The following is a 27043-nucleotide window of genomic DNA, read 5'->3' on the forward strand; positions in this document are numbered from 1 at the left end:
GTTAGTCCATGCTTTCCAGGTACTATAAAAGGAGTATGTATGTATAAATATTACACTGCTCAAAAAAATAAAGGAAACACTAAAATAACACAACCTAGATCTGGATGAATGAAATATTCTTATTAAATACTTTGTTCTTTACATAGTTGAATGTGCTGACAACAAAATCACACAAAAAATTATCAATGGGAATCAAATTTATTAAACCATGGAGGTCTGGATTTGGAGTCACCCTCCAAAAATAAAGTGGAAAAACACACTACAGGCTGATCCAACTTTGATGTAATGTCCTTAAAACAAGTCAAAATGAGGCTCAGTAGTGTGTGTGTGGCCTTAACGTGCCTGTATGACCTCCCTACAACGCCTGGGCATGCTCCTGATGAGGTGGTAGATGGTCTCCTGAGGGATCTCCTCCCAGACCTGGACTAAAGCATCCGCCAACTCCTGGACAGTCTGTGGTGCAACGTGGCATTGGTGGATGGAGCGAGACATGATGTCCCAGATGTGCTCAGTTGGATTCAGGTCTGGGGAACGGGGGGGCCAGTCCATAGCATCAATGCCTTCTCTTGCAGGAACTGCTGACACACTCCAGCCACATGAGGTCTAGCATTGTCATGCATGAGGAGGAACCCAGGGCCAACCGCACCAGCATATGGTCTCACAAGGGGTCTGAGGATCTCATCTCTGTACCTAATGGCAGTCAGGCTACCTCTGGCGAGCACATTGAGGGCTGTGCGGCCCCCCAAAGAAATGCCACCCCACACCATTACTGACCCACTGCCAAACCGGTCATGCTGGAGGATGTTGCAGGCAGCAGAACATTCTCCTTGGCGTCTCCAGACTCTGTCACGTCTGTCACATGTGCTCAGTGAGAACCTGCTTTCATCTGTGAAGAGCACAGGGCGCCAGTGGCGAATTTGCCAATCATGGTGTTCTCTGGCAAATGCCAAACGTCCTGCACGGTGTTGGGCTGTAAGCACAACCCACACCTGTGGACGTCTGGCCCTCATGGAGTCTGTTTCTGATCGTTTGAGTAGACACATGCACATTTGTGGCTTGCTGGAGGTCATTTTGCAGGGCTCTGGCAGTGCTCCTCCTGTTCCTCCTTGCACAAAGGCGGAGGTAACGGTCCTGCTGCTGGGTTGTTGGCCTTCTACGGCCTCCTCCATGTCTCCTGATGTACTGGCCTGTCTCCTGGTAGCGCCTCCATGCTCTGGACACTACGCTGACAGACACAGCAAACCTTCTTGCCACAGCTCGTATTGATGTGCCATCCTGGATGAGCTGCACTACCTGAGCCACTTGTGTTGGTTGTAGGGAGGTCATACAGGCACGTGGAGGCCACACACTGAGCCTCATTTTGACTTGTTTTAAGGACATTACATCAAAGTTGGATCAGCCTGTAGTGTGTTTTTCCACTTTAATTTTGAGGGTGACTCCAAATCCAGACCTCCATGGGTTAATAAATTTGATTTCCATAGATTTTTGTGATTTTGTTGTCAGCACATTCAACTAAGTAAAGAATAAAGTATTTAATAAGAATATTTCATTCAGATCTAGGATGTGTTATTTTAGTGTTCCCTTTATTTTGTTTCTTTGTCCTTGCTGTGTGTTTTAGTTTTCCGGTGGCATGAATAATATGGAACTGCAGGTTACTATTTTGTTGCCACAATGTTCTCTTATGTGGACTTTTCTTTCCACAGACAGATCATACATAGAATAGTGGGAGTAAAGCAAGATCTAACAAAATTACACATTCCCAGAAAGAATTTAGTGTAGGGGTTTGCAGTGTTGCGGCCAATGTAGAGTGGCTTGCTGATCTTTATCATGGCAGTTACATAATGACCCAGATTTATCAAGCCTTGGAGAGTGATGAATTGCACGGTGATAAAGTACCAGCCAATCAGCTCCTAACTGTCATTTTTCAAACACGGCCTGTAACATGAGTAAGGAGCTGAGTGGCTCATACTTTATCACCATGCAAATGTATCGCTCTCCAAGGCTTGATAAATCTGGGCCATAATTGTATGAGGGTAATATCGGGTAGAAGGTAGGAGATGAGTGAATTAGTAGTAATGGGATTTTAATTACCTACTGGTAAAGCCTTTTCTCGTAGTCCATAAGGGATACTGGGGACACTTGGTACGATGGGGTCTGTAGGAGCCGGTGCACTATAAATTTCTTCAGACAGGGTGTGCTGGCTCCTCTATACCCTCCCTCACAGCTCAGTCTAGGAAAAAAGTGCACGAAGGAGATGGACATACTTGAGAGGAGGAAACATGACAATACAGATAGTGGTAAGATTAACGAACCAGCACACAGCAGAACGAACAGACTAGCAACGGCTAGCGCAACCAGAAATGTCTGATGGGAACATATTCACACAAGAACTAAACTTGCAGGAACAGTCTAAGCACAGAGGCGGCACCCAGTATCCCTTATGGACTGAGAAGGATTTACCGGTAGGTAATTAAAAATCCTATTTTCTCGATCATCCATAAGGGATACTGGGGACACTTAGTACAATGGACGTCCCAAAGCTCCCAGAATAGGTGGGAACACACTGAGACGCCTGCAGCACCGTATGTCCAAACTGGACATTCTCTGTATGCAGTAGAATTTGACAAACGTGTTTGTTCCTGACCAGGTAGCAGCCCGGCACAGTTGCAGAGCCGAAACACCACTGGCAGCAGCCCAGGAAGAACCCACCGACCTGGTAGTGGGCCATGATAGTCCAAGGAGTAGGCAAGACCGCCGAAGTGTAGGCCTGCCGAATAGTAAGCATAATCCAACAACCAACCAACTGCTTTGAAGCAAGACACCCCTTCTTGTGTGAATCATACAGCACAGAGGGAATCCAATGTCCAGATAGCAGCTGTCCTCTTGACCTAAATCTTCAGGGATCGTACCACATCCAAAGACTCAGAAATTGAGTAAGAGGCCGAAGCCGCTGGAACCACAATAGGTTGTTTCAGGTGGTATGCAGAAACCACCTTAGGCAGAAACTGTTGCCGATTCTGGAGTACCGCTCTGTCCTCATGAAAGACCAGGTAGGGACTTCTGCAGGACAAAGCACTAACTTCTGAAACACGTCTAGCAGAAGCAAAAGCCAATAGCATAAGTCTTCCACGCAAGATACTTGACCTCAACCGACACCAGAGGTTCAAACTAGAGATGAGCGGGTTCGGTTCTCAGAGAACCGAACCGTACTGGACTTCACCATTCGAGTCCGGATCCGAGCCAGGCTTGGGTCTTCCAGCCTGACTCTGAAACCCGAACGAGGCAAAAGTCACCATCCCGCTGTCGGATTCTCGCGGGATTTGGGTTCCATATAAGGAGCCGCGCGTCGCGGTGATTAAACTCCAGTCTCAGAGTGTAGTGGGAACACGTGTCTCCGTCCTCAGTGTCTGTGGGAGTGGGAAAGTGGGGTGGCGAGTCTAGTGTTGTGCTGTCCAGTCCAGTGTAGTCGGTGTCTTATGCTGCATCAGTCCAGCCAGTCAGTGTTGGTGTCCTCTGCTGCTATATGTCCCCAGTGCTGCTGGCTGCTGTACAAGTCCCTTGCATTTTTGCTGTGTTGTCTTGTGCAGCATCAGTCCAGTGACCAGTCACAGTGGTGGTGTCCTCTGCTGCCATATATCCAGTGTTACTGCCATATAATTCCTGTGACACTGGCAATTCCGTATAAATCCAGTTCAGTGGTGCTGCCATATAATTTCAGTGGTGCTGTATAGTTACTCCAAATAAAGGTGTTATTAATATTTAATCCAAATAATTTTTACAGAGTTTGCCCTATGAGGTGTAGGGGTACGCTCTCTTGTGCTGCATATTGTTATATAACTCCAGAAAAAAAATGGAGAACAAATATTTTGGAGGATAAAATAGGGAAAGATCAAGAACCACTTCCTCCTAGTGATGAAGCTGCTGCGACTAGCCATGACATAGACTATTAAATGCCATCAATGTCGTCTGCCAAGGCCGATGCCTATTGTGATGGTAGAGGGCATGTAAAATCCAAAAAGCCAAAGTTCAGTAAAAAGACCCAAAAAAAGAAATTTAAAAGGTCTGAGGAGAAACGTAAACTTGCCAATATGCCATTTACGACAGAGTGGCAAGGAACGGCTGAGGCCCTGGCCTATGTTCATGACTAGTTCTTCAGCTTCACATGATGATGGAAGCCCTCATCCTCCTGCTAGAAAGAGTTAAGCTGGAAAAAGCACAGAAAAGAACTGTGTTCTGAGATGGTATCCCAAATCCCCAAGGAGAGTCCAAGTGTGTCGGCGGTTCCAATGCCTAACCTTCCCAACACTGGACGGGAAGAGGTGTCTCCTTCCACCATTTGCACGCCCCCTGCAAGTGCTGGAAGGAGCACCCACAGTCCAGTTTCTGATATTGACATTGAAGAGGACAGTGAAGTACACAAGGATGAGGATATGGGTGTTGCTGGCGCTGAGGAGGAAGTTGACTATGAGGATTCTGATGGTGATGTGGTTTGTCAGGCACCGGGGGAGACGCCTGTTGTCCGTGGGATGAAGATGCCCATTGTGATGCCTGGGCAAACTACCAAAAAAGCCACCTCTTCGGTGTAGCATTATTTCCCCACAAATCAGGACAACAGGTGTCAAGCCATCTGTTTCCTCTGTCAATCTGTAATAAGTAGGGGTAAGTATGTTAGCCACCTAGGAACATCCTCCCTTATACGTCACCTGCTGCGCATTCATCATAAGTCAGTGTCAAGTTGTGAAACTTTGGGTAAGAGCGTAAGCAGTCCACTGATGCCTAAATCCGTTCTTCCTCCTGTACCCAAGCTCCTGCAAGCCACACCACCAACTCCCTCAACGTCTACTTCCTCCTCGGTTAGGAACGTAGGTAGTCCTGCAGGCCATGTCCCTGTCAAGACTGAGGAGTTCTCTCCTAACCGGGATTCCTCCAGAGGATCCTTGAGTGGTACACCTGCTGTTGCTGCTGGGAGTTAATCGTCATCCCAGAGGGGAAGACAGAAGACCGCTTGTACTACTTCCAGTAAGCAATTGACTGTCCAACAGTCCTTTTGTGAGTAAGATGAAATATGACTGCAGTCATCCTTTTGCAAAGCGGATAACTGAGTCCTTGACGGCTATGTTGGTGTTAGACGTGCGTCTGGTATCCGCCATTAGTTCAGTGGGACTTAGAGAATTGTTTGAGGTACTGTGTCCCCGGTATCAAATCCCATCTAGGTTCCACTTCTCTAGCCATGGATACTGAGCATTTACAGAGACTTCAGAAAAAGTCACCAGTGTCCTACAAAATGCGGTTGTATCCAGTGTCCACAGTTAACCACAGACAAGTGGAACAGGGCAGACTAAGGACTATATAACTAACAGCCCACTGGGTAAATGTTGCTGCAGGAGGCCATACAACAGCAGCGGCACCAGTAGCAGCATCTCCAAACGCCAACTCGTTCCTAGGCAGGCTACGTTATGTATCGCCGCTTTCCGTAAGAGGCACACAGCTGACAACCTTCTACGGAAACTGAAGATCCTCATTGCAGAATGGCTTACCCCAATTGGAGACTCCTGGGGATTTGTGATATCTGACAATGCCTCCAATATTGTGCGTGCATTACATCTGGGCAAATTCCAGCACGTCCCATGTTTTGCACATACAATTTGGTGATGCAGAATTTTTTGAAAATTGACAAGGGTGTGCAGGAGATGCTGTCGGTGGCCCGAAAAATTGCGGGCCACTTTCGGCATTCAGCCACCGCGTGCTTAAGACTGGAGTGCCAGCAAACACGCCTGAACCTGCCCTGCCATCAACTGAAGCAAGAGGTGGAATTCAACATGCTTCAGAGGATGGAGGAGGAGCAGCAAAAGGCCATTCAAGTCTATACATCCACCTACAAAATAGGCAAAGGAGGGGTAATGCACCTGACTCAAGCGCAGTGGAGAATGATTTCCATCTTGTGCAAGGTTCTCCAACCCTTCGAACTTGCCACACGTGAAGTCAGTTCAGACACTGCCAGCTTGAGTCAGGTCATTCCCCTCATCAGGCTTTTGCAGAAGAAGCTGAATAAATTGAAGGAGGAGCTAAAATGGAGAGAGTCTGCAAAGTATGTGGGACTTGTGGATGGAGCCCTTCATTTGCTTTGCCAGTATTCAAGGGTGGTCAATCTGTTGAAATCGGAGCACTACATTTTGGCCCCCGTGCTCGATCCTAGGTTTAAAGCCTACGTTGTATCTCTTTCCGGCAGACACAATTGTGCAAAGACCTGCTGGTTTAGTAAATTGTCAACTCAAGCGGAACGTGACTCATCAACAGCTCCTCCTTCAATTTCTCCCGCCACTGGGGCTGCAAGGAAAAGGATAAGACTTCCTAGCCCACACACTGGCAGTGATGCAGGGCAGTCGGGAGCGGAAGCTGGCATCTGGTCCAGACTGAAGGACCTGCCAACGATTACGGACATGTCTTCTGTCACTGCATATGAGTCTGTCCCCATTGAAAGAATGGTGGAGGATTGAGTGACCGCATCCAAGTAGGCATGTCAGACAGTCGGTAAGTATACTGGCAGGAAAGAGGCAATTTGGATGCCCTTGCACAAACTGTCTTTATTTTACCTAAGTTGCCGCCCCCTCCAGTGTGTACTACGAAAGAGTGTTTAGTGCAGCTGGTAAACTTGTCGGTGATCGGCATAGGAGGTTACTTCCACTAAATGTGGAGAAGATGATTTTCATAAATGAATTATAAATTTTACCAGCAGTTGCCTCCGGAAAGTACACAGGGACCTGTGATGGTTTATTCCAGTGGGGACGAATTAATACTCTGAGGAGGAGGATGTACACAGTGAAAGGGGTGAGGAATCTGAGGATGAGGTCGACATCTTGCCTCTGTAGAGCCAGTTTGTGCAAGGAGAGATTGATTGCTTCTTTTTTTGGTGGGGGCCCAAACAAACCAGTCGTGTGGCAGACCCTGTCGCTGAAATGATTGGTTTGTTAAAGTGTGCATGTCCTGTTTATACAACATAAGGGTGGGTTGGAGGGCCCAAGGACAATTCCATCTTGCACCTTTTTCTTTGCATCATGTGCTGTTTGGGGACTAGTTTTTAAATCTGCCAACCTGTCTGCCTCTGCAGTGCCACTCCTAGGTGGGCCAGGTGTTTGTGTTGCTTAGCTTAGTCATACAGCCACCTCGGTGAAACCTTTTGGCCTGAAAATGATATTGTGAGGTGTTCAGAATAGACTGGAAATGAATGTTATTGAGATTAATACCGTAGGATCAAAATTACCCCCAAATTCTGTGATTTTAGCGGTTTTATGTTTGGGTGTTTTTTTTATTTTTTTATTCATCCATATCCAAAACACGAAAGTGTGGTTTTGGCAAAACCAAACCAAAACACTGAAGCGGGATTAGAACCAAAACACAAAGTGCCAGCCGCACATCTCTAGTTCAAACCAAGAGAACTGCAGAAAGGACAAAACCACGTTTAGGTCCCAAGTTGCCGTGGGCGACATAAAAGGAAGCTGGATGCGCAGGACACCCTGCAGGAATGTCTGACCTCAGGCAAAGAAGCCAATTCTTCTGAAAGAAAATGGGACGATGCCGAGATCTAAACTTTTGTGGAGCCCAAGCGTAGGCCCATATCCACACCAGCCTGTAAAAAGCGTTTTAAGTTTAAATCCACCCTTGAATACTTTTGGTCCTCACACCAGGAAACGTAATGTTTCCAGATATGGTGGTAATGCTTCGACGTGACAGCTTTCTTGGCTTGAATCATGGTGGAGGTGACTTTCCCTGGAATTCCCTTCTCTGCTAGAAGGCTCCGCTCAACCTCCATGCCATCAAATGAAGCCGCCATAAGTCCGGGTAGACAAACTGCCCTTGCTGAAGAAAATCCTTAACGGAAGAGGCCAGGGGTCTACTACCATCATGGCCAGAAGATCCGTGTACCCCTCTATTCAAGGCCAATCGAGCAATGAATTGCTTGAACTTCCTCTCTTAGGATTCTCTTTAGAACCCTGGGAAGCAATGGAATCTGGTACACCAGTCAATAATTCAATGGCGTCAGGCGTGTCCACTGCCAGAGGGTCCCTCGTCCTGGCACAGAAGCCTGAGTCGAGAGGCCACCAGGTCGACTGGGCTGTGACTTGTCGAATTACCTGCGGATGGAGACCCCACTCGCCCGGGTGTAAGTCGCGACGACTGAGGAAGTCTGTCTCCCAGTTGTCCACTCCCGGAATAAATATGGCCTAGACTGCCATTGCATTCCTTTTCTACCCAGAGGAGGATCCTGGAAACCTCCCGCATGCAGGCCCTGCTGTTTGTCCCTCCGATGGACAATGCCATGGCTGTGGCACAAGTCAAACTGAACTTGAATGGCTCGACCTTGAAGCAGAGGAGATGCTTGGAACAGAGCATTGTAGATGGCTCTGAGTTCCAGAATGTTGAAAGATGGGCTTCGAGGCTTGACCACCTGCCTTGGAACTGAGCCCTTTGGGTGACAGCTCCCCAGCCGTGAAGGCTCACGTCTGTGGTCAAGAGAATCCAATCATGGATTTCGAAGCTCCTCCTCTCCAAGAGGTTGCAACCACTACAAGAGAAATCTTGGCCTGCAGTGCAGATGAGAATCTGACCATTTCTTCATGAGATCCAGTTGGAATGTCCTTGCATGGAGCCTGCCAAATGAAATGGCCTCCTAAGGAGGCCACCATCTTTCCCAGCACACAGGTGCAAAGATGTACAGAGACACTCTTTTTTTTTTTTTTTTTTTTTTTTTTTTTTTTTTTTTCCCCCGCAGAACTGCACAAACTTCTGAAGTTCCTTTGCCTTGTCCGCAGGCAGGAAGACCTTCTGAGCCACCATGTCCTGGGTCATTCAGAGGAATTGGAGATGTTGGGTCGGTTCAAGGTTGGGCTTCTGAAAGTTCGGAATCCAACCTTGACAAGACAACAGGGATGTTGTACAGGAGATGCTGTCCAGCAGAAGTTCCTTTTGATCTCGCTTTTATCAGCAGATCATCCAGATAGGGGACAGTGTTCACACCCTGAACCCTGAGCAGGAACATAATTTCCGCCATTGCTTTGAAGACCCTTGGGGCCGTGGAGCGACCCAAGGGCACTGCCTAGAATTGGAAGTGTTCCTCCAGCATGGCAAACCTGAGGTAGGCCTGATGAGGCGGCCATAGCTGAATATGAAGGTAAGCATCCTTTATATCCAGAGAGACAAACTCCCCTTCCTCCAGGCCGGAGATCACTACTCTCAGACTCCATTTTGAACCGGAAAACCCGCAGGTATGGGTTTAGCGATTTGAGATTCAAAATGGGCCTTACTGAACCATCTGCCTTTGGCACCACAAAAAGGCTGGAATAGTAGCCTTCGCCCCTTTGTTGAAGTGGAACATGAACACTGACCTGGACCCGAGCCAATTTCTGAATGGCCTCCAGTAGCGTGAGGTGCATATCTTCTGATGCCGGTAATACAGGTTTGAAAAACCTGTGGGGTGGAGAACTCTTGAACTCCAATTTGCAGCCTTGGGTGGTCAGGTCTTTTACCCAGGCATCCTGGCAGGAGCCGTTCCAAATGGAGCCGAAGAATCCTCCAACCCCCCCCCAGGAGCAGAGGGACACCATCATGCTGAGGGCTTGGAGACGAAGCTGACACCCTGGTCCTGAGATCCTGCGGTGGCAGACTTGCATGACTTACCTTTGGAGCCTCGTGTCACATTTGAGGCACCTCTGGCCATTTCTTAATCTTCGCAGACCGAAAGGACTGCAGGGAAGGCCTGATGTAAGAGCGTCTAGCTGGTGGAGCGGTAGCCTTCGAAATCCAAGTGTCTAATTCACCTCCAAATAACCAATCTCCTGTGAAGGATAAGGCTTCCACACTCCGTTTAGACTCTGTGTCCACCACCCACTACCGTAACCACAAGCCCTACGTGCGGAAACTGCCGTTGTAGAGGTACAAGCATTAATAATGCCATTCCCCTTTTATTGTCTCACGGAGGAAACTGGCAAATTCCTGAATGTTGAATAAGCATCACCATTTCTCTGACGTCCTAGTGGATGCTGGGAACTCCGAAAGGACCATGGGGAATAGCGGGCTCCGAAGGAGGCTGGGCACTCTAGAAAGATTTAGGACTACCTGGTGTGCACTGGCTCCTCCCACTATGACCCCCCTCCAAGCCTCAGTTAGATCTTGTGCCCGGCCGGGGTTGGATGCACACTAGGGGCTCTCCTGAGCCTCTAGAAAGAAAGTATAGAATTAGGTTTTTTATTTTCAGTGAGACCTGCTGGCAACAGGCTCACTGCAGCGAGGGACTAAGGGGAGAAGAAGCGAACCTGCCTGCTTGCAGCCAGCTTGGGCTTCTTGGGCTACTGGACACCATTAGCTCCAGAGGGATCGACCGCAGGCCCAGCCTTGGTGTTCGGTCCCGGAGCCGCGCCGCCGTCCCCCTTACAGAGCCAGAAGCAAGAAGAGGTCCGGAAAAGCGGCGGCAGAAGACATCAGTCTTCACCAAGGTAGCGCACAGCACTGCAGCTGTGCGCCATTGCTCCTCATACACACTTCACACTCCGGTCACTGAGGGTGCAGGGCGCTTGGGGGGGGCGCCCTGAGCAGCAATAAAAACACCTTGGCTGGCAAAAATACCATAATATATAGCCCCAGAGGCTATATATGTGGTAAATACCCCTGCCAAAATCCAGAAAAAAGCGGGAGAATAGGCCGCGGAAAAGGGGCGGAGCTATCTCCCTCAGACACACTGGCGCCATTTTCTCTTCACAGTGCAGCTGGAAGAAAGCTCCCCAGGCTCTCCCCTGTAGTTTTCAGGCTCAAAGGGTTAAAAAGAGGGGGGCCACTAAATTTAGGCGCAATATTGTATATACAAGCAGCTATGGGGGGAAATTCACTCAGTTATAGTGTTAATCCCCACATTATATAGCGCTCTGGTGTGTGCTGGCATACTCTCTCTGTCTCCCCAAAGGGCTTTGTGGGGTCCTGTCCTCAGTCAGAGCATTCCCTGTGTGTGTGCGGTGTGTCGGTACGGCTGTGTCGACATGTTTGAGGAGGAGGCTTATATAGTGACGGAGCAGATGCCGATAAATGTGATGTAAATGTGGGGCTGACACCAGAGTGGATGGTTAGGTGAAAGGTATTAACCGACAGTAACAGCTGTGGGACAGCCGGCTTCTCAGCCCGCGCCTGCCCAGGCATCTCAAAGGCCATCAGGGGCTCAAAAACGCCCGCTCATTCAGATGGCAGACACAGATGTCGACACGGAGTCTGACTCCAGTGTCGACAAGGTTGAGACATATACACAATCCACTAGGAACATCCGTGACTTGATCCCGGCAATAAAAAATGTGTTACACATTTCTGACATTAACCTCTAAAAATGGGTTTTTATGTTTGGGGAGAAAAAGCAGGCAGTGTTTTGTTCCCCCATCAGATGAATGAATGAAGTGTGTGAAAAGCGTGGCTTCCCCCTGATAAGAAACTGGTAATTTCTAAAAAGTTACTGATGGCGTACCTTTTCCCGCCAGAGGATAAGTTACGCTGGGAGATATCCCCTAGGGTGGATAAGGCGCTCACACGGTTGTCAAAATAGGTGGCACTGCCGTTTTAAGAACGGCCACTTTGAAGGTACCTGTTGATAAAAAGCAGGAGGCTATCCTGAAGTCTGTATTTACACACTCAGGTACTAGACTGAAACCTGCAGAGCGTGCTGCTGCAGCGTGGTCGGTGACCCTGTCAAACATACTAGTTGGCTAACATGAGAACATATTAAAGACGTCGTCTTATACATGAGGGATGCACAGAGGGATATTTTGCCGACTGGCATCCAAAATGAATGTAATGTCCATTCTGTCAGGAGGGTATTAGAGACCTGTCACTGGACAGGTGATGCTGACTTTAAAAGGCGCATAGAGATTCTGCCTTTATAAGGGTGAGGAATTATTTGAAGATGGTCTCTGGGACCTCGTATCCGCAGCAACATCTGGGAAGAAATATTTTTACCTCAGTTTTCCTCACAGACTAAGAAAGCACTGTATTATCAGGTACAGTCCTTTCGGCTTCAGAAAAGCAAGCGGGTCAAAGGCGCTTCCTTTCTGTACAGAGACAAGGGAAGAGGGAAAAAGCTGCACCAGTCAGCCTGTTCCCAGAATCATAATTCTTCTCTCGCTTCCTCTGAGTCCACAGCATGACGCGGGGGCTCCACAGGTGTAGCCAGGTACGGTGGGGGGCCGTCTCAAAAATTTCAGCGATCAGTGGGCTCGCTCACAGGTGGATCCCTGTTTCATTCAAGTAGTATTTCAGGGGTACAAGCTGGAATTCGAGATATCTTCCCCCCCCCCCGCCGTTTCCTCAAATATGCCTTGCCGACAACTCCCTCAGGCAGGGAGGCTGTGCTAGAGGCAATTAATAAGCTGTATTCCCAGCAGGTAATACTTAAGGTGCCCCTACTTCAACAAGGACGGGGTTACTATTCCACGCGGTTTGGGGTACCGAAACCGCATGGTTCGGTGTGACCCTTTTTTATATTTAAAATCCTTGAACACATACATAAAAAAATTCAAGTTCAAGATGGAATCGCTCAGGGCGGTTATTGCAAGCCTGGACGAGGGGTATTACATGGTATCCCGGGACATCAAGGATGCTTACCTGCATGTCCCCATTTACTATCCTCGCCAGGAGTACCTCAGATTTGTGGTACAGGATTAAAATTACCAAGTCCAGACTCGGCCGTTTGGACTGTACATGGCACCGAGGGTGTTACCAAGGTAATGGCCGGAATGATGATACTCCTTCGAAAAAGGGGAGTTTTTAATTATCCCGTACTTGGATAATCTCCTTATAAGGGCGAGGTCCAAGGAGCAGTTGCTAGTCGGGGTAGCACTATTTTGGAAAGTGCTACAACAGCACGGTTGGATTCTAAACAGTCCAAAGTCACAGCTGGTTCCTACGACACGTCTACTGTTCCTGGGGATGGTTCTGGACACAGACCAGAAATAAGTGTTTCTCCCGGAGGAGAAAGCCAAGGAGCTGTCATCTCTAGTCAGAGACCTCCTGAAGCCAAAACAGTTATCGGTGCATCATTGCACGCGAGTCCTGGGAAAAATGATAGCTTCCTACGAAGCAATCCCATTCGGCAGGTTCCATGCAAGAACTTTTCAGGGGGACCTGTTAGACAAGTGGTCCGGATCACATCTTCAGATGCATCGGCTGATACCCTGGTCCTTGGAGACAGGGTTATCTCTACTGTAGTGGCTGCAGAGTGCCCATCTTCAAGAGGGCCGCAGGTTCGACATACAGGACTAGGTCCTAGTGACCATGGATGCCAGCCTTTGAGGCTGGGGGGCAGTCACACAGGTAAGAAACTTCCAGGGACTTTGGTCAAGTCAGGTGACTTCCCTACATAAATATTCTGGAACTGAGGGCAATTTACAATGCCCTGAGTCAGGCAAGGCCTCTGCTTCAAAACCAGCCGGTCCTGATCCAATCAGACAACATCACGGCAGTCGCCCATGTAAACCAACAGGGCGGCACAAGAAGCAGGATGGCGATGGCAGAAGCCACAAGGATTCTCCGATGGGCGGAAAATCATGTGTTAGCACTGTCAGCAGTGTTCATTCCCGGAGTGGACAACTGGGAAGCAGATCTTCTCAGCAGACACGACTTCCACCCGAGAGAGTGGGGACTTCATCCAGAAGTCTTCCAAAGGATTGTACACCATTGGGAAAGGCCACAGGTGGACATGAAGGCGTCCCGCCTCAACAAAAAGCTATAAAAGATATTGCGCCAGGTCAAGGGACCTTCAGGCGATAGCTGTGGACGCTCTGGTAACACCGTGGGTGTACCAGTTGGTTTATGTGTTCCCCCCTCTGCCTCTCATACCAAAGGTACTGAGAATAATAAGAAGGCGAGGAGTAAGAACGATACTCGTGGTTCCGGATTGGCCAAGAAGAGCCTGGTACCCAGAACTTCAAGAAATTATATCAGAGGACCCATGGCCTCTGCCGCTCAGACAGGACCTGCTGCAGCAGGGGCCCTGTCTGTTCCAAGACTTACCGTGGCTACGTTTTGATGGCATGGCGGTTGAACGCCGGATCCTAAAGGAAAAGGGCATTCCGGAGGAAGTCATTCCTACGCTGATTCAAGCCAGGAAAGATGTAACTGCAAAACATTATCACCGCATATGGCGGAAATATGTTGCTTGGTGTGAGGCCAAAAAAGGCCCCAACAGAGGAATTTCAACTAGGTCGATTTCTGCATTTCCTACATGCAGGAGTGTCTATGGGCCTAAAATTAGGCTCCATTAAGATACAGATCTCGGCTCTGTCGATTTTCTTCCAGAAAGAATTAGCTTCAGTACCTGAAGTTCAGACATTGTAAAAGGAGTGCTGCATATTCAGCCCCCGGTTGTGCCTCCAGTGGCACCTTGGGATCTCAACGTGGTGTTGAGTTTCTTAAAATCACATTGGTTTGAACCACTAAAAACCGTGGATCTAAAATATCTCACGCGGAAAGTGGTCATGTTATTGGCCTTGGCTTCGGCCAGGCGTGTATCAGAATTGGCGGCTTTGTAATATAAAAGTCCTTATCTGATTTTCCATATGGATAGGGCAGAATTGAGGACTCGTCCCCAGTTTCTCCCTAAGGTGGTATCAGCTTTTCACTTGAACCAACCTATTGTGGTGCCTGCGGCTACTAGGGACTTGGAGGATTCCAAGTTACTGGACGTAGTCAGGGCCTTGAAAAATTATGTTTCCAGGACGGCTAGAGTCAGGAAAATTGACTCGCTATTTATCCTGTATGCACCCAACAGGCTGGGTGCTCCTGCTTCTAAGCAGACTATCGCTCGCTGGATCTGTGACACGATTCAGCAGGTGCATTCTGCGGCTGGACTGCCGCATCCTAAATCAGTGAAAGCCCATTCCACAGGGAAGGTGGGCTCATCTTGGGCGGCTGCCCGAGGGGTCTCGGCTTTACAACTTTGCCGAGCTGTTACTTGGTCAGGGGCAAACACGTTTGCAAAATTCTACAAATTTGATACCTTGGCTGAGGAGGACCTTGAGTTCTCTCATTCGGTGCTGCAGAGTCATCCGCACTCTCCCGCCCGTTTGGGAGCTTTGGTATAATTCCCATGGTCCTTTCGGAGTTCCCAGCATCCACTAGGACGTCAGAGAAAATAAGATTTTACTCACCGGTAAATCTATTTCTCGTAGTCCGTAGTGGATGCTGGGCGCCCATCCCAAGTGCGGATTGTCTGCAATACTTGTAAATAGTTATTGCTAACTAAAGGGTTATTGTTGAGCCATCTGTTGAGAGGCTCAGTTGTTTTCATACTGTCAAACTGGATATAGTATCACGAGTTGTACGGTGTGGCTGGTATGAGTCTTACCCGGGATTCAAAATCCTTCCTTATTATGTCAGCTCGTCCGGACACAGTGTCCTAACTGAGGCTTGGAGGGGGGTCATAGTGGGAGGAGCCAGTGCACACCAGGTAGTCATAAATCTTTCTAGAGTGCCCAGCCTCCTTCAGAGCCCGCTATTCCCCATGGTCCTTTCGGAGTTCCCAGCATCCACTACGGACTACGAGAAATAGATTTACCGGTGAGTAAAATCTTATTTTCAGCCAGTGACTTATCCCCAGCGAGGCCCTCTTGGAGGTTACCTGCCTGCCCAAGTATGTGTGGCGTGAGTCACCCAACATCCTGCAACAGGCCTTTGGCTCCTGCTGCAACATAAATGACAGGCTTGATACCGAAGCATCAACAGCAGGGGTAGTCTCCCAGCGTTTACGGCCCTCCTGTAAAAGGAAAGGCAGCCAGCAGATATGTAGGACATCCCTTTATAGCCATAAGTGACTCCACCCTCCACCCTGTGCAGCAGAAGAATCGTCCAACTCGGTATTAATTCCAACTCCTCCCTACCCCTCTTCCACTGCTGGCATCTCCTCCTCTGATTCCGAGAGGATGTCAGGTAACACCTTTTTTTGGGGGGTTAATGGATGTGATAGAGGGGGAACACGTCTGCTTTCTGCCCTATCTTTAGTCAGAGCAGCCATAGACTGTTGTAACTGCTGCCTTTCCTGTCTAGCAGTAGTTTAATTCATTGGACATGTCGGCCATCATAGTTTTAATAGAACTCAGCTAAGCTGGTTCCTGCAAATCACCCCCTGAAGCCCCACTGTCTTGTGAAGGCTGACTGCATTGCTCACACATGAGAGAATCTGTAGGGGAGGGAGAAACCCTGGTGTGATTAACATTACACACAGCTTACTTTACCATGCTGACAGGGAACAATTACATTCACCCACCTACAGACATGGGTACTAGCAAGCCTACCCAGCCTAGTATGTGGGGAGAGACTGAGAATAGGAACCGGCACACAGCCTGAAACTAACAATGCAGAAGTTAGATGCAAGGCAAGTTGTTATACAGTGTGTGAAGAGCCTAATCTAAGGGTCCTACAGCGTGCTCTCCCCCTTAAATACACCTCTGTACCAGTGTCTGGCCATGGAGTATCACTTGGAGTAGCTGGCAGTCCTGCAGGAAAGGACGCCAAGAAACCGTTGGTCCTGCTCTGATGAAGCTCCACCCCCCTGCAATGGCACCGGAGCTAGATACATAATTATACTGGCACAGGTCCCAAAATAGCATACAGTATTCCCAGCACCTAAATACACTGCCGCTGCCAATCTGCACAGAGTGGGGTGGGGGGGGGGTTTGTTGGTTCCCTCCAGAGATCCCTCCCACCCCATGTCTGAGCCGCTCCAAGAACCGGGGTGACCCTGCTAGTGGGACCCCCGGCAGCACTCGCCACTCTTGTCTTCAGGCTCTGTGCTGGTGGTCTGCGGCGTGCTGCGGGTGTGTGCGTGAGAGCGCAATGCCTGCAGTACACTGACCCTCAGGACTGATGTCCTGTAAGCGGAATCTGACTCTGCAGCTCCAGGTTCCTAGATAAAAACATGTGTAAACACTAGAACACAACTATGCTATGCCAGAAAAAGTGTGGGGTTTTTTTTTTGTTTTTTTTTTTGGAATTAAGAACTGGTGAGCTGTGAACATGTGATCTGTTCATCAGTTTGTTACTGACACTTGTTTCTATTATGCGCAAAAGTACTTAAGGGGCATCTTTGGTGATGGCTGCAATCTCTATATGCCCTGGCTGCTGTAATACTTGTGGCTACATAACCCACCATTATACACCCATTGCAAGTACAGTGGTGGTATCTTACCCTTCAAACAAAACTTGATTGCCTGCCTGTAAATCCTTTTCTCGTAGTCTGTAGAGGATACTGGGGTTCCATTTAGTACCATGGGGTATAGACTGGTCCACTAGGAGCCATGGGCACTTTGAGAATTTGATAGTGTGGGCTGGCCTCTATGCCCCTCCTACCAGACTCGGTCTATGAAACTGCCCGAGGAGACGGATTTACTTTGATAGAAGGATATAAAGGATAGTGGTGAGATTTCAAACCAGAGGAAAGCTATGCTAACCTAACTTTAAACCGCAACAGCTGAACCAACAATACTTAACCAAGTAACCGTGCACTCTTTGCTATGACCCCCTGGTACTGCTGAGGTAAAAAGGGGACACTCCGGAGGAGCTGTGCGTCATTGTCAGTCAGTGTCTGTGTCCACTGCAGATGGAAAATGGCGCTGGTGAGCTGATGAATCCTCTCATAGGGAAGGCCCTGCCCCTTCAAGTGTGTGTGTGTGTGTGTGTGTGTGTGTGTGTGTGGTCTTCCTCCTTTTTTTTTTTATACTGGCTGAGGTAATCTGGTGCTTAAAATGGAGAGAATTGTCTTAAGGCTGTTTTTGCCAGTGTGGGTAAGGTGTACAGTGCACTGAGACGCAGCTGTACTGTGTCTGGAGACTCATTCAGCTCTGGTTAGAAGCTGTGAGTCTCCGTACCCTCATGCCGCCATAATGACCGGCGCCCCGCCAACCGGGATGCCGGCTTAGTACTCGCAACTCTTCATTCTTCTGGCTCTGTTAGGGGTGGCGGCATGCTGCAGGAATGTACGCTCGCCGTGGTGGGGCTTGCGAAGTGTCCTGTCAGCGGGGAATGGGACCGTTAACCCTTCAAGAGGTTGGGCCCCCCCCTCCTAAGTCCCATGAAGCAGGCAGGCTGGTGCTATCCAGCCCTGCCAGAAAATAACAAACCTATATAAAATAAATGCAGAAAACTCTTCAGGAGCTTCCATAAGTGTGACCAGCTCCTCCGGGCACATTTACTAAATGGAGTCTGGTAGAATGGGCATAGAGGGAGGAGCCAGCCCACACTATCAAATTCTTAAAGTGCCCACGTCTCCTAGTGGACGCGTCTATACCCCATGGTACTAAACGGAACCCCAATATCCTCTAGGACATAAGAGAAAAGCATGCATTAATTTTCAATTTTTTTTTTTAACCTTTAATTTTTATTGAAAGTTTTTCACATATAAAAGGGGGTACAAAAAGAAGGGAAAGACAAAGGGTGCCAGGTACATTTTAAAAATAATGCATTATTAAATGCTCCTTGTATGAAAGTAGTGAAGCTTACTAAAGAAAAATGAAGAGCTTGATGCAATTAAAGTATAATGTGTGTTTTGTTTTTTCCTGTTAGGCACATGCGGTTACGTTAACAGTAGCTCAAGCTTTTAAAGTGGCTTTTGAGTTCTGGCAAGTATCCCGAGATAGTAAGTGTGTCCACTTTTTATATTAAAAAAAATAAAATAAAAAAAATAAAAAATTTAAGCCAACTATTTTAACATTTACAGTACATGATGCCTTTTTGCTCATCCCCAAAATAGTGCACCCAGCAGCCCCAAATCTCCTGTTGTGCCCTGCTTTTGCTTTTCAGTAGGAAGCATTGGTAGGGCTTACATGGAGGAAGGAGGCTAGCACTGGAGACTCTCCTCTATAGGTGTTCCATGCTTATGATTTGGGCAAGTTTAGCTGACAAGCCTCCTGTGCTAGTTTTTCCTCTTGATGCCCTCCTTGTGGTTCCCGACTAGCCTGGAGATGAGTGGTTCCGCACTTTAATTGCAAACTGTTTATAGCTAAGCTGTGGCTAAAGTGATTTCATTAATAGTATGTTTTGTCCTCATTCTGTAGACACCAACTTCCAGCAATCCCTCCTTATGTTTACAGCTACAATCTTATGTTCTTAATTAAGGAAAATTTATATCTGCCTCCATGAAACGGAGTTGAGCCTGTTTATTTACCAGTAACACATGTTGTTGTAAATCCATTCATACGTTATACTTTATCCTGCCATGTATTTAAATAAAAAAAATTTTATTAGGAGTTTAATTCCTCGTTACTGGCATTACGCAGCAGTTACTAAATAATAAAAATAAAAATAATTTAAAAAATAATACATTTTTTACAATTCCCCCCCCCCCCCCCCCCCCTTCTTTCTCCTAAATACACAGGTAAAGAGAAGAGAGAGAAGCCAGGCTCTGATGGAGAGGGGGCAAGTAGTTCTCAGTCTGATGGCTCCTCAAGTCTTGCTAGCCTTAAAGGAGGTTAGTTCAGAAAGTTCGGTTTCATAGTGGAACAGACCAGTAAATGCCTGGTGGGAAATAAAGTTGGTTAAATATTTGTATTTTATATGGGTACCACAATTTCTTACGTAATCTATCCATCATAGAGGAAAATTAGCATTGCAAAACTCTTGGTGTCTTAATTTCGTTTAGCAGTATGAGAATTTAATCCTTATTTTAAGAGTGTGTGTTTTTGTTTGGCATCTTACATCGCTCAAAAAAAAAAAAAAAAAAAAAAGCAATGTGTGCCATGACCATACAGACTGAAGGCCATAGGCCTTGAGAGAAAGGAAAGTGGTCACTGTGCAGTAAAATGCTTTTCTGTGACATGCCATGCTGTTGGCTAGGATTAAACCCGTTAAAACATTGGTGGTTGTTGGTACCACACCTGGTTGGATATGTTATTGGTGGGGATATCTTTGAGAGTCTTCAAGATTTATTAGTAATGTTATAATGACCGTGATGGCAATATCACTTACTAGAATGAGGAATAGGTTTCCCTAGTGTCTTCATAACTCATGTTAACTTTGTAATTGTTCCTTCCTCTATGTGCCAACTTCTGATTCCTATCATTGTAGCTACAGGTAATCTCTTAGAATTAGATGATGCTACCAAAGCCATGGATGGGTTCAATACAAGTGACAATCATTTTGATGGTATATTTCAACAAGGTGCTCCCAATGAGAACAACAACATAGTATGGGTAAGTTGCACTCCTTGTAATGCAGAGATTAGAGAACCATTTCTTGTTTTCTAATCAGAAAGTTTAACGTTTGCATTTCTAACAAATTTCTTCAGCTGTGTAGACCTTTTTTTTTTTTTTTTTTTTTTTTTTTTTTTAAGCCTAAATCTAGGATAAATTGGAAAAACCTGTGAGAATAGCTTCCTAATGAGCTGCTTATTGAAGAGTTAAAATGAAATGTAGGATTTGCCAGCAGCAGACTCCAAATTATTTTATTACCAACATTCAGACCACTAAAACACACTAGAGCATAGCCTTGCAGTAATGCTTATATTGCCCAAAGGTGCAAATTTATGCTTGTTACTGGATGCCCTACTATCTAGTCCAAGTGGTGTATGTTGTTGTTGGGGGGGGGGGGGGGGTGTTTTCTTGCGTCCTAGGGGATACTGGGAATCCATTTAGTACCATGGGTATAGACTGATCCACTTGGAGCCATGGGCACTATAGAAGTTTGATACCGTGTGCTGGCTTCTCCCTCTATGCCTCTCCTACCAGTCTCCGTTTAGAAAATGTGCCCGAAGGAGCCGGTCACATCTCTGGAAGCTGCTGAAGAATTTTCTGCATTTATTTTCAGGCATGACTGGATGGCACCAGCCTGCCTGCTTGGTGGGTCTTAGTGGGGAGGTGGGGGGAAGAGAGAGAGAGAGAGAGAACGGCCCAACCCCACTATGGGTTAATGGTCCCATTCCCCGCTGACGGGACGCTAGCTCCTGAGGGAACTTTTCGCAGCACACCGCCACCCTTAACAGAGCCAGAAGAAAGCAGAGCGGGTACTAAGCCGGCGTCCCGGTTAGTGGGTCGCCAGCCATTATGGTAGCATAAGGGTACAGAGACGCACGGCTTCTACACGGGACGGACTGAGTCTCCAGACTTGGTACACTGTAGTCAGTACCCAGACTGGCAATACAGGCTTAAAAGGGGGCTTACTCCATTTTATGCACTCAAACACATAAAGGCCAGTATAAAGAAGAGCTGGAAGGCTTGTGTCATTGAAGGGGCGGGGCTTCACTATGATTGGATCCAGCCGCTCACAGGCATTTTACCCTACTGCAGCTACACAGACGCTGACTAAAAGGACGCGCAACTCGTCCAGATAGCCTCCAGATTACCTCAGCAGTACCAAGGGATCATAGCAGGGGGGAGCTATATACTAGTGTACTAAATCCCTAATCTAGGTACTTAGTCTGTGACCCGGCTCAGATAGGCTTTAGTGATAAGGGTGCCGTGTGCTGGTTCTATCCCGTGTGTCTCTCGGGAAGAGCTTTTTGTGGGTTAATTGTGCATTTAACCTTTTTCCTGTGTGTGGTCACTGCAGTAGTATGTAAGGCACAATGTTCCTCTTCTCCAGAAGATTCAATAGTGTTTACTCAGTGTAGTATCCCTTCTCGGACTAGTGGGGCGGAGCCAGCATGGCTGGACTCCATTAGGGGGATGAGTTCCACATTCTCTACTAAACTATCTCGTAATGAGAGAGATGCAATACTTAAGACAGTCTATGGCTGATTTTATGCAAAAGGACTCTGTACTCAGATCAGCATCTGTCCTCTACCATTTTTCCGCAAAAACGTACTTTGACCCATATCCTGCGTTCTGACTCTGATAATGAAGGGTCAGAAATGGATGAAGGTGAGGTGGACGTAGAGGTAGGGGAGGGTACTCTGTCGCAGGATGTAGAGGCTGTCATAGATTCTATCAGACGTCCTAAATATCCCTGATAAGGTGATAGGAGTGTGAGGAATCTTTCTTTAATATAAAGAAAAAATCCTCAGCCACTCTTCATGTGTCAAAGGAACTAAATACCCTGTTTAAAGAACCCCGTGGGTTACTCCAGATAAATTTCAAATTCCTAGGTGGTTAACTTTTCCTTTTCCTCCTGGGGATAGGAAAAATGGGAAAATCCACCAATAGTGGATACATCAATCTCCCAGGCTCTCGCGTAAAATAGTATTACTTGTTCCTGGAGCAGCCTCCCTAAAGGATACAGCTGATCGTAAAATTTGAGACTACTCAAATCTTTGTATACAGCTGCAAGGGTAGCCTAGAGACCCACTATAGCATGTGGGTGGATTACGTGAGCCATTGCTAAATGGGCTGGTAATTTAATTGAGGGGTTAGACACCTTACCTCAAGAGGAAATTGTTTTACTTCTACAACACATACAGAACTCTGCAAACTTTATGGTGGAAGCCATTAAGGAGATAGGTTTGCTTAATGCATGCAGTACAGATATGGCAGTGTTGGCACGCAGGGGATTATGACTACATCAGTAAAGGTGTGGAAGGCCTGCCTTTCACAGGTGAGGCCTTATTTGGCGACTAACTCAACAAATGGATCTCCCAAGCTACTGTGGGTAAGTCCATTGGGCCTACTCTGGGCCCAATTTACAGTCCTTTCAGACTGCCAAGTTATGGGGCAAGGCCAGAGGTTCTTCTACTGGTGCTAGAGGTAAACCACACAAACTAGCGACGCTGGTACACAGGAACAGAGCTCAGTCTCTGCCTCCTCCAAGCCTTCCACATGACTGTGGACTGCGATGCCTGGGAGACAGGCAGGTGGGAGCCTGGCTAAAATTCTTTGGTCACATCTGAACAAGATCTTGCCAGGATCCTTGGGTCATAGACCTTATATCCCAGGGCTACAGACTGGAGTCCCATGATCTCCCACCTCAGATTCTTTCAATCAGGCTTGCCAGTTTCACAAGAGGAAAGCATAAGCTTACAGGACCCCATTCAGAAATTGTTACAGACCCAGGTCCATTGTTTCAGGTTCCACCTCATCTACAAAACAAAAGTTACTATTCCAGCTTGTTTGTAGTACTGAAACCGGACGGTTTGGTGAGACCGATTCTGAAGCTTAAGTCATTGAACCCGTACTTACGAGTGTTCAAATTTAAGATGGAGTCTCTGGAAGAGGGGGAATTCCTAGTCTCTCTAGATATCAAGGATGCTTACCTTCACATTCCGATCTGGTAGCCTCATCAGGCTCATCTACGGTTTGCACTGCAGGACCGTCATTACCAGTTCCAGGCCCTGTCATTTGGTCTCTCCACGGCACCGAGGGTGTTCACCAAAGTGATGGTAGAGATGATACTACTCCGCAAACAAGGAGTGAATGTAATGCCTTACCTGTAAGATCTTCTGATAAAGGCTGCGTCCAGGAGAGCAGTTGTTGAAACATTGGTCTCGCGACCAGATTACTCCTGGATCGTGGGTGGTTCTGAACCTACCAAAATCTCTCCTAGAACCAACGCAGAAGCTTAATTTCATGGGAATGATACTGTACAGAGTCTCAAAGTGTTCCTTCCCTTGGAAAAGGCAATGGTAATCCAGTCGATGGTTCGGGCCATCTTGAAGCCGACTCGGATCTCTGTACATCTAAGCATCCGCCTCCTGGGGAATATGGTGGCTTCTTACGAAGTAATTCGGTACGGAAGGTTTTATGCAAGGCCCTTCCAGCTGGATCTGTTGGACAAATGGTCCAGATCGCATCTTCACATGCACCAGAGGATTAGTCTGTCGCCGAAAGCCAGGATCTCCCTCCCGTGGTGGCTACAGACTTCTCACCTAGTAGAGGTTCGACTGTTTGGGATTCAGAATTGGATTCTTTTAACCACAGACGCAAGCCTCAGAGGTTGGGGTGCACTCACCCAGGGAGGTACCGTTTCAGGGAAGATGGTCAAGTCTGGAAGTCCTTCCAATAAACATCCTGGAACTCGGTGCTATCTACAAAGCTCTTCCGCAGGCCTTCTCTCCTTCAGAATCAGGCCATTCAAGTCCAGTCGGACAATGTAACAGCGGGTAACGTTCATAAACCCACTGGGTGGAACGAAAAGCGGAGCCGCCTTCTCGGGTGTCAAGAAATTTCTGGGTGGAAACGCCTTGTGGCGTTGTCTGCGATCTTCATTCCGGGAATAGACAACTGGGAAGCAGATTTTCTCGGCAGACATGACCGAATGGGGCCTCCGCCCGGAGGTGTTTCAGTGGTTGACAAATCAACATGATAGCCTCTCGACTCAACAAGAAGCTCAAGTGGTATTGTTCCAGGTCGAGGGACCCACAAGCTGTAGCGGTAGATGCCCTGACAACTCTGTGGGTGTACTTTTGTTTCCTCCCATTCCTCTGATATTTTGAGAATTCTCAAAAGAAGAATAAAAAGAGCTCAAGCAATACTCATCGCTACGGACTGGCCGTGAAGTGCCTGGTATACGGATCTTCTCGATGCTAATCGAAGATCCGTGGCCTCTGCCTCTTCAAGAGGATCTTCTGCAACAGGGCCCGTTAGTCTATCAAGACTTACCACAACTATGTTTGACGGCATGGAAGTTGAACGGCTGATTCTAGCCAGGAAAGGGATTCCTGACAAGATCATAATGACTATGATCCAGGCCAGGAAGGGGGTAACATCAAAGCAGTACAATCGTATCTGGGGAAAAATGTCTCTTGGTGTGAGAGTAGACATTATTCCATGGTGGAATTTCATCTGGGACGTTTCCTGCTTTTTCTGCAGTCGGGAGATGACGTGGGCCTATGCCTAGGGCTACATAAAAGTCCAGATTTCAGCCTTGTCGATTTTTTTCTTTTCTTTCAGAAACAATTTGCTTTTCTCCCTGAGGTTCTTGAAAGGTGTTCTTCACATCCAACCTCCCTTTGTGCCTCCCACAGCACATTGGGATCTCAATTTGTTTCTGAAATTCCTCCAATCGGACTGGTTTGAACAGTTACGGGAGGTAGACGTAAAGTATCTTACGTGGAAGACTGTCACACTGTTGGCCTTGGCTTCAGCAAGGCATGTGTCTGAGCTAGGGGGGGCTCTTGTGAGACAATGCCCCCATCTAATTTTCCGTGAGGACAGAGCTGAACTCGGAACTCGTCCACAATTCCTTCCTAAGGTGGCATCGGCGTTTCACATCAACCAGCCAATTGTGGTCCCGGTTGCTACTGACACCTCTGCTACCTCAAAGTCCTTGGATGTTGTAAGGGCTTTGAAGGTATATGTAAAGTTAACTGCTCGTCACAGGAAATCGGACTCGCTGTTCGTTCTATATGATGCCAACAAGATTGGGTTTCCTGTTTAAAAGTAGTCTCTTGCTCGCTGGATCAGGCTCACTATCCAGCATGCTTATTCTACAGCAGGCTTGCCAATTCCAAATTCTGTACAGGCCCACTCTACTAGGTCGGTGGGTTCCTCTTGGGCAGCTGCCCATGGTGTCTCGGCTTTACAACTCCACTGAGCAGCTACTGGGTTGGGTACGAACACGTTTGCTAAGTTTTACAAGCTTGATACCTTGGCCTCTGAGGACCTTCAGTTTGGTCAGTAATTTCTGCTGGAACCTCTGCACTCTCCCACCCGGTTTGGGAGCTTTGGTACTTTTCCCCATGGTACTAAATGGAACCCCAGTTTCCTCTAGGACGTAAGAAAATAGAGTTTTAATTACCTACGGGTAAATCCTTTTCTCGTTGTCAGTAGGGTATACTGGGTGCCCACCCGGTGCTTCGTTCTTACTGCACAGTTACTTGTTTAACTACTTTTGTTTGGTTCAGCTGTTGCTGTTCTAGTTTTCAAGTTTGGTTGGCATGGCTTTCCTCTTGTGCTGGTTTGAAATCTCACCACTTTCCTTATCTATATCCTTCTCTCAAAGTATGTCAGTCTCCTCTAGCACAGTTTCCTAGACGGAGTCTGGTAGGAGGAGCATAGAGGGAGGAGCCAGCACACATTGTCAAACGTCTATAGTGTCCATGGCTCCAAGTGGACTAGTCTACACCACTTGGTAATAAATGGTTTCCCAGTATCCCCTGCATACAAATTTTTTTTTTTTTTCTGTTTTATATTATAAACCTGTCCCTAAACAATGGAAATGTATGTTTGCAATATGGCTTCATACAGGAGTGGGTCCTTCTGGCTATAAAACAATTGATGTATACTAATGAGCTAACTCTGTAGTGTTTTCTTTTCCACATAGGAACTTGACGATGGCTTGGACGAGGCTTTTTCAAGGTATTTATTATAGAGACCCATGGATGTTTGTGGTATTATGTTTTTTTTTTTTTTTTTAGTTATCGTGTATCTCTACAGTAGTCTTGTCGGTAAACCGTCCCCTCATTTATGGGGAGAGTCAGTTGGCTACAAGGCTTGCAGATGCCACACTACGGCAGTAAGGGCATCAGTCAGGGAAATTTGGATGCACTCCTCCAATCGGAAGCGCACATAAGTTTGGAGACCAGCACCCTGATCAGCCGACTTACAGTTGCACGTGTGTCTTGTGGTCCGCATGGGAGGCCTCTTGTGAACATTCCCTTACTAGACTTGCATGCCCATGCCAACCTCTATTCATCCTATTGGGTATAGTCAATAAGTGTTGGATCCATTCCGACATGACGGCAGCTTCCGGCAGCTATTGAGTACGGCCCTATGTGCAAGAGGATGCAAGCACAAAATGCGTTCCAGTCGCCACCAAGTTATGGTCCGTAAGACCAAATGAGGGCACTCTCACCATTAGTAAAAGTTTAAAGTAGATTTATTAATCCACCAAAGCATATAGTTACTGCTTTGTCCCTCAGAAGGTCTTTTGTCAAGACAAACAAGAGCGGGCATTTCCATGCTGTGCTGATGCCCTCTTGTTTGTCTTGACAAAAACCCTCCAGGGCTGAAATGTCGAATATATGCTGTGATGGTTAAATAAATCTTCTTTGAAATTTTAGTCATTAGTTATTTATATAGCACTCTGTCTCTAACAGGACTCAATGCGCTTGCCTTGAAATTTTACTACTAATGGTGAGTGCCCTCGTTTGGTCTTA

The 27043-nt window shown here is 47.3% G+C and overlaps 1 protein-coding gene across 1 annotated transcript in view; it reads left to right on the forward strand.

The window, feature by feature from the left end:
- The window catches only part of LDLRAP1 (low density lipoprotein receptor adaptor protein 1), a 151367-nt gene that overhangs the window by 102849 nt on the left and 21475 nt on the right, over positions 1–27043 (forward strand). Inside the window, exons 5-8 of the mRNA XM_063954172.1 lie at positions 18586–18658; positions 19397–19489; positions 20086–20210; positions 26209–26243. Coding sequence (XP_063810242.1) covers positions 18586–18658; positions 19397–19489; positions 20086–20210; positions 26209–26243 — 326 coding nt within the window. The remainder of the gene's footprint in view (positions 1–18585; positions 18659–19396; positions 19490–20085; positions 20211–26208; positions 26244–27043) is intronic.

The sequence above is a fragment of the Pseudophryne corroboree genome, chromosome 2, assembly GCF_028390025.1.
Source record: "Pseudophryne corroboree isolate aPseCor3 chromosome 2, aPseCor3.hap2, whole genome shotgun sequence".
Classification (NCBI taxonomy): domain Eukaryota; kingdom Metazoa; phylum Chordata; class Amphibia; order Anura; family Myobatrachidae; genus Pseudophryne; species Pseudophryne corroboree.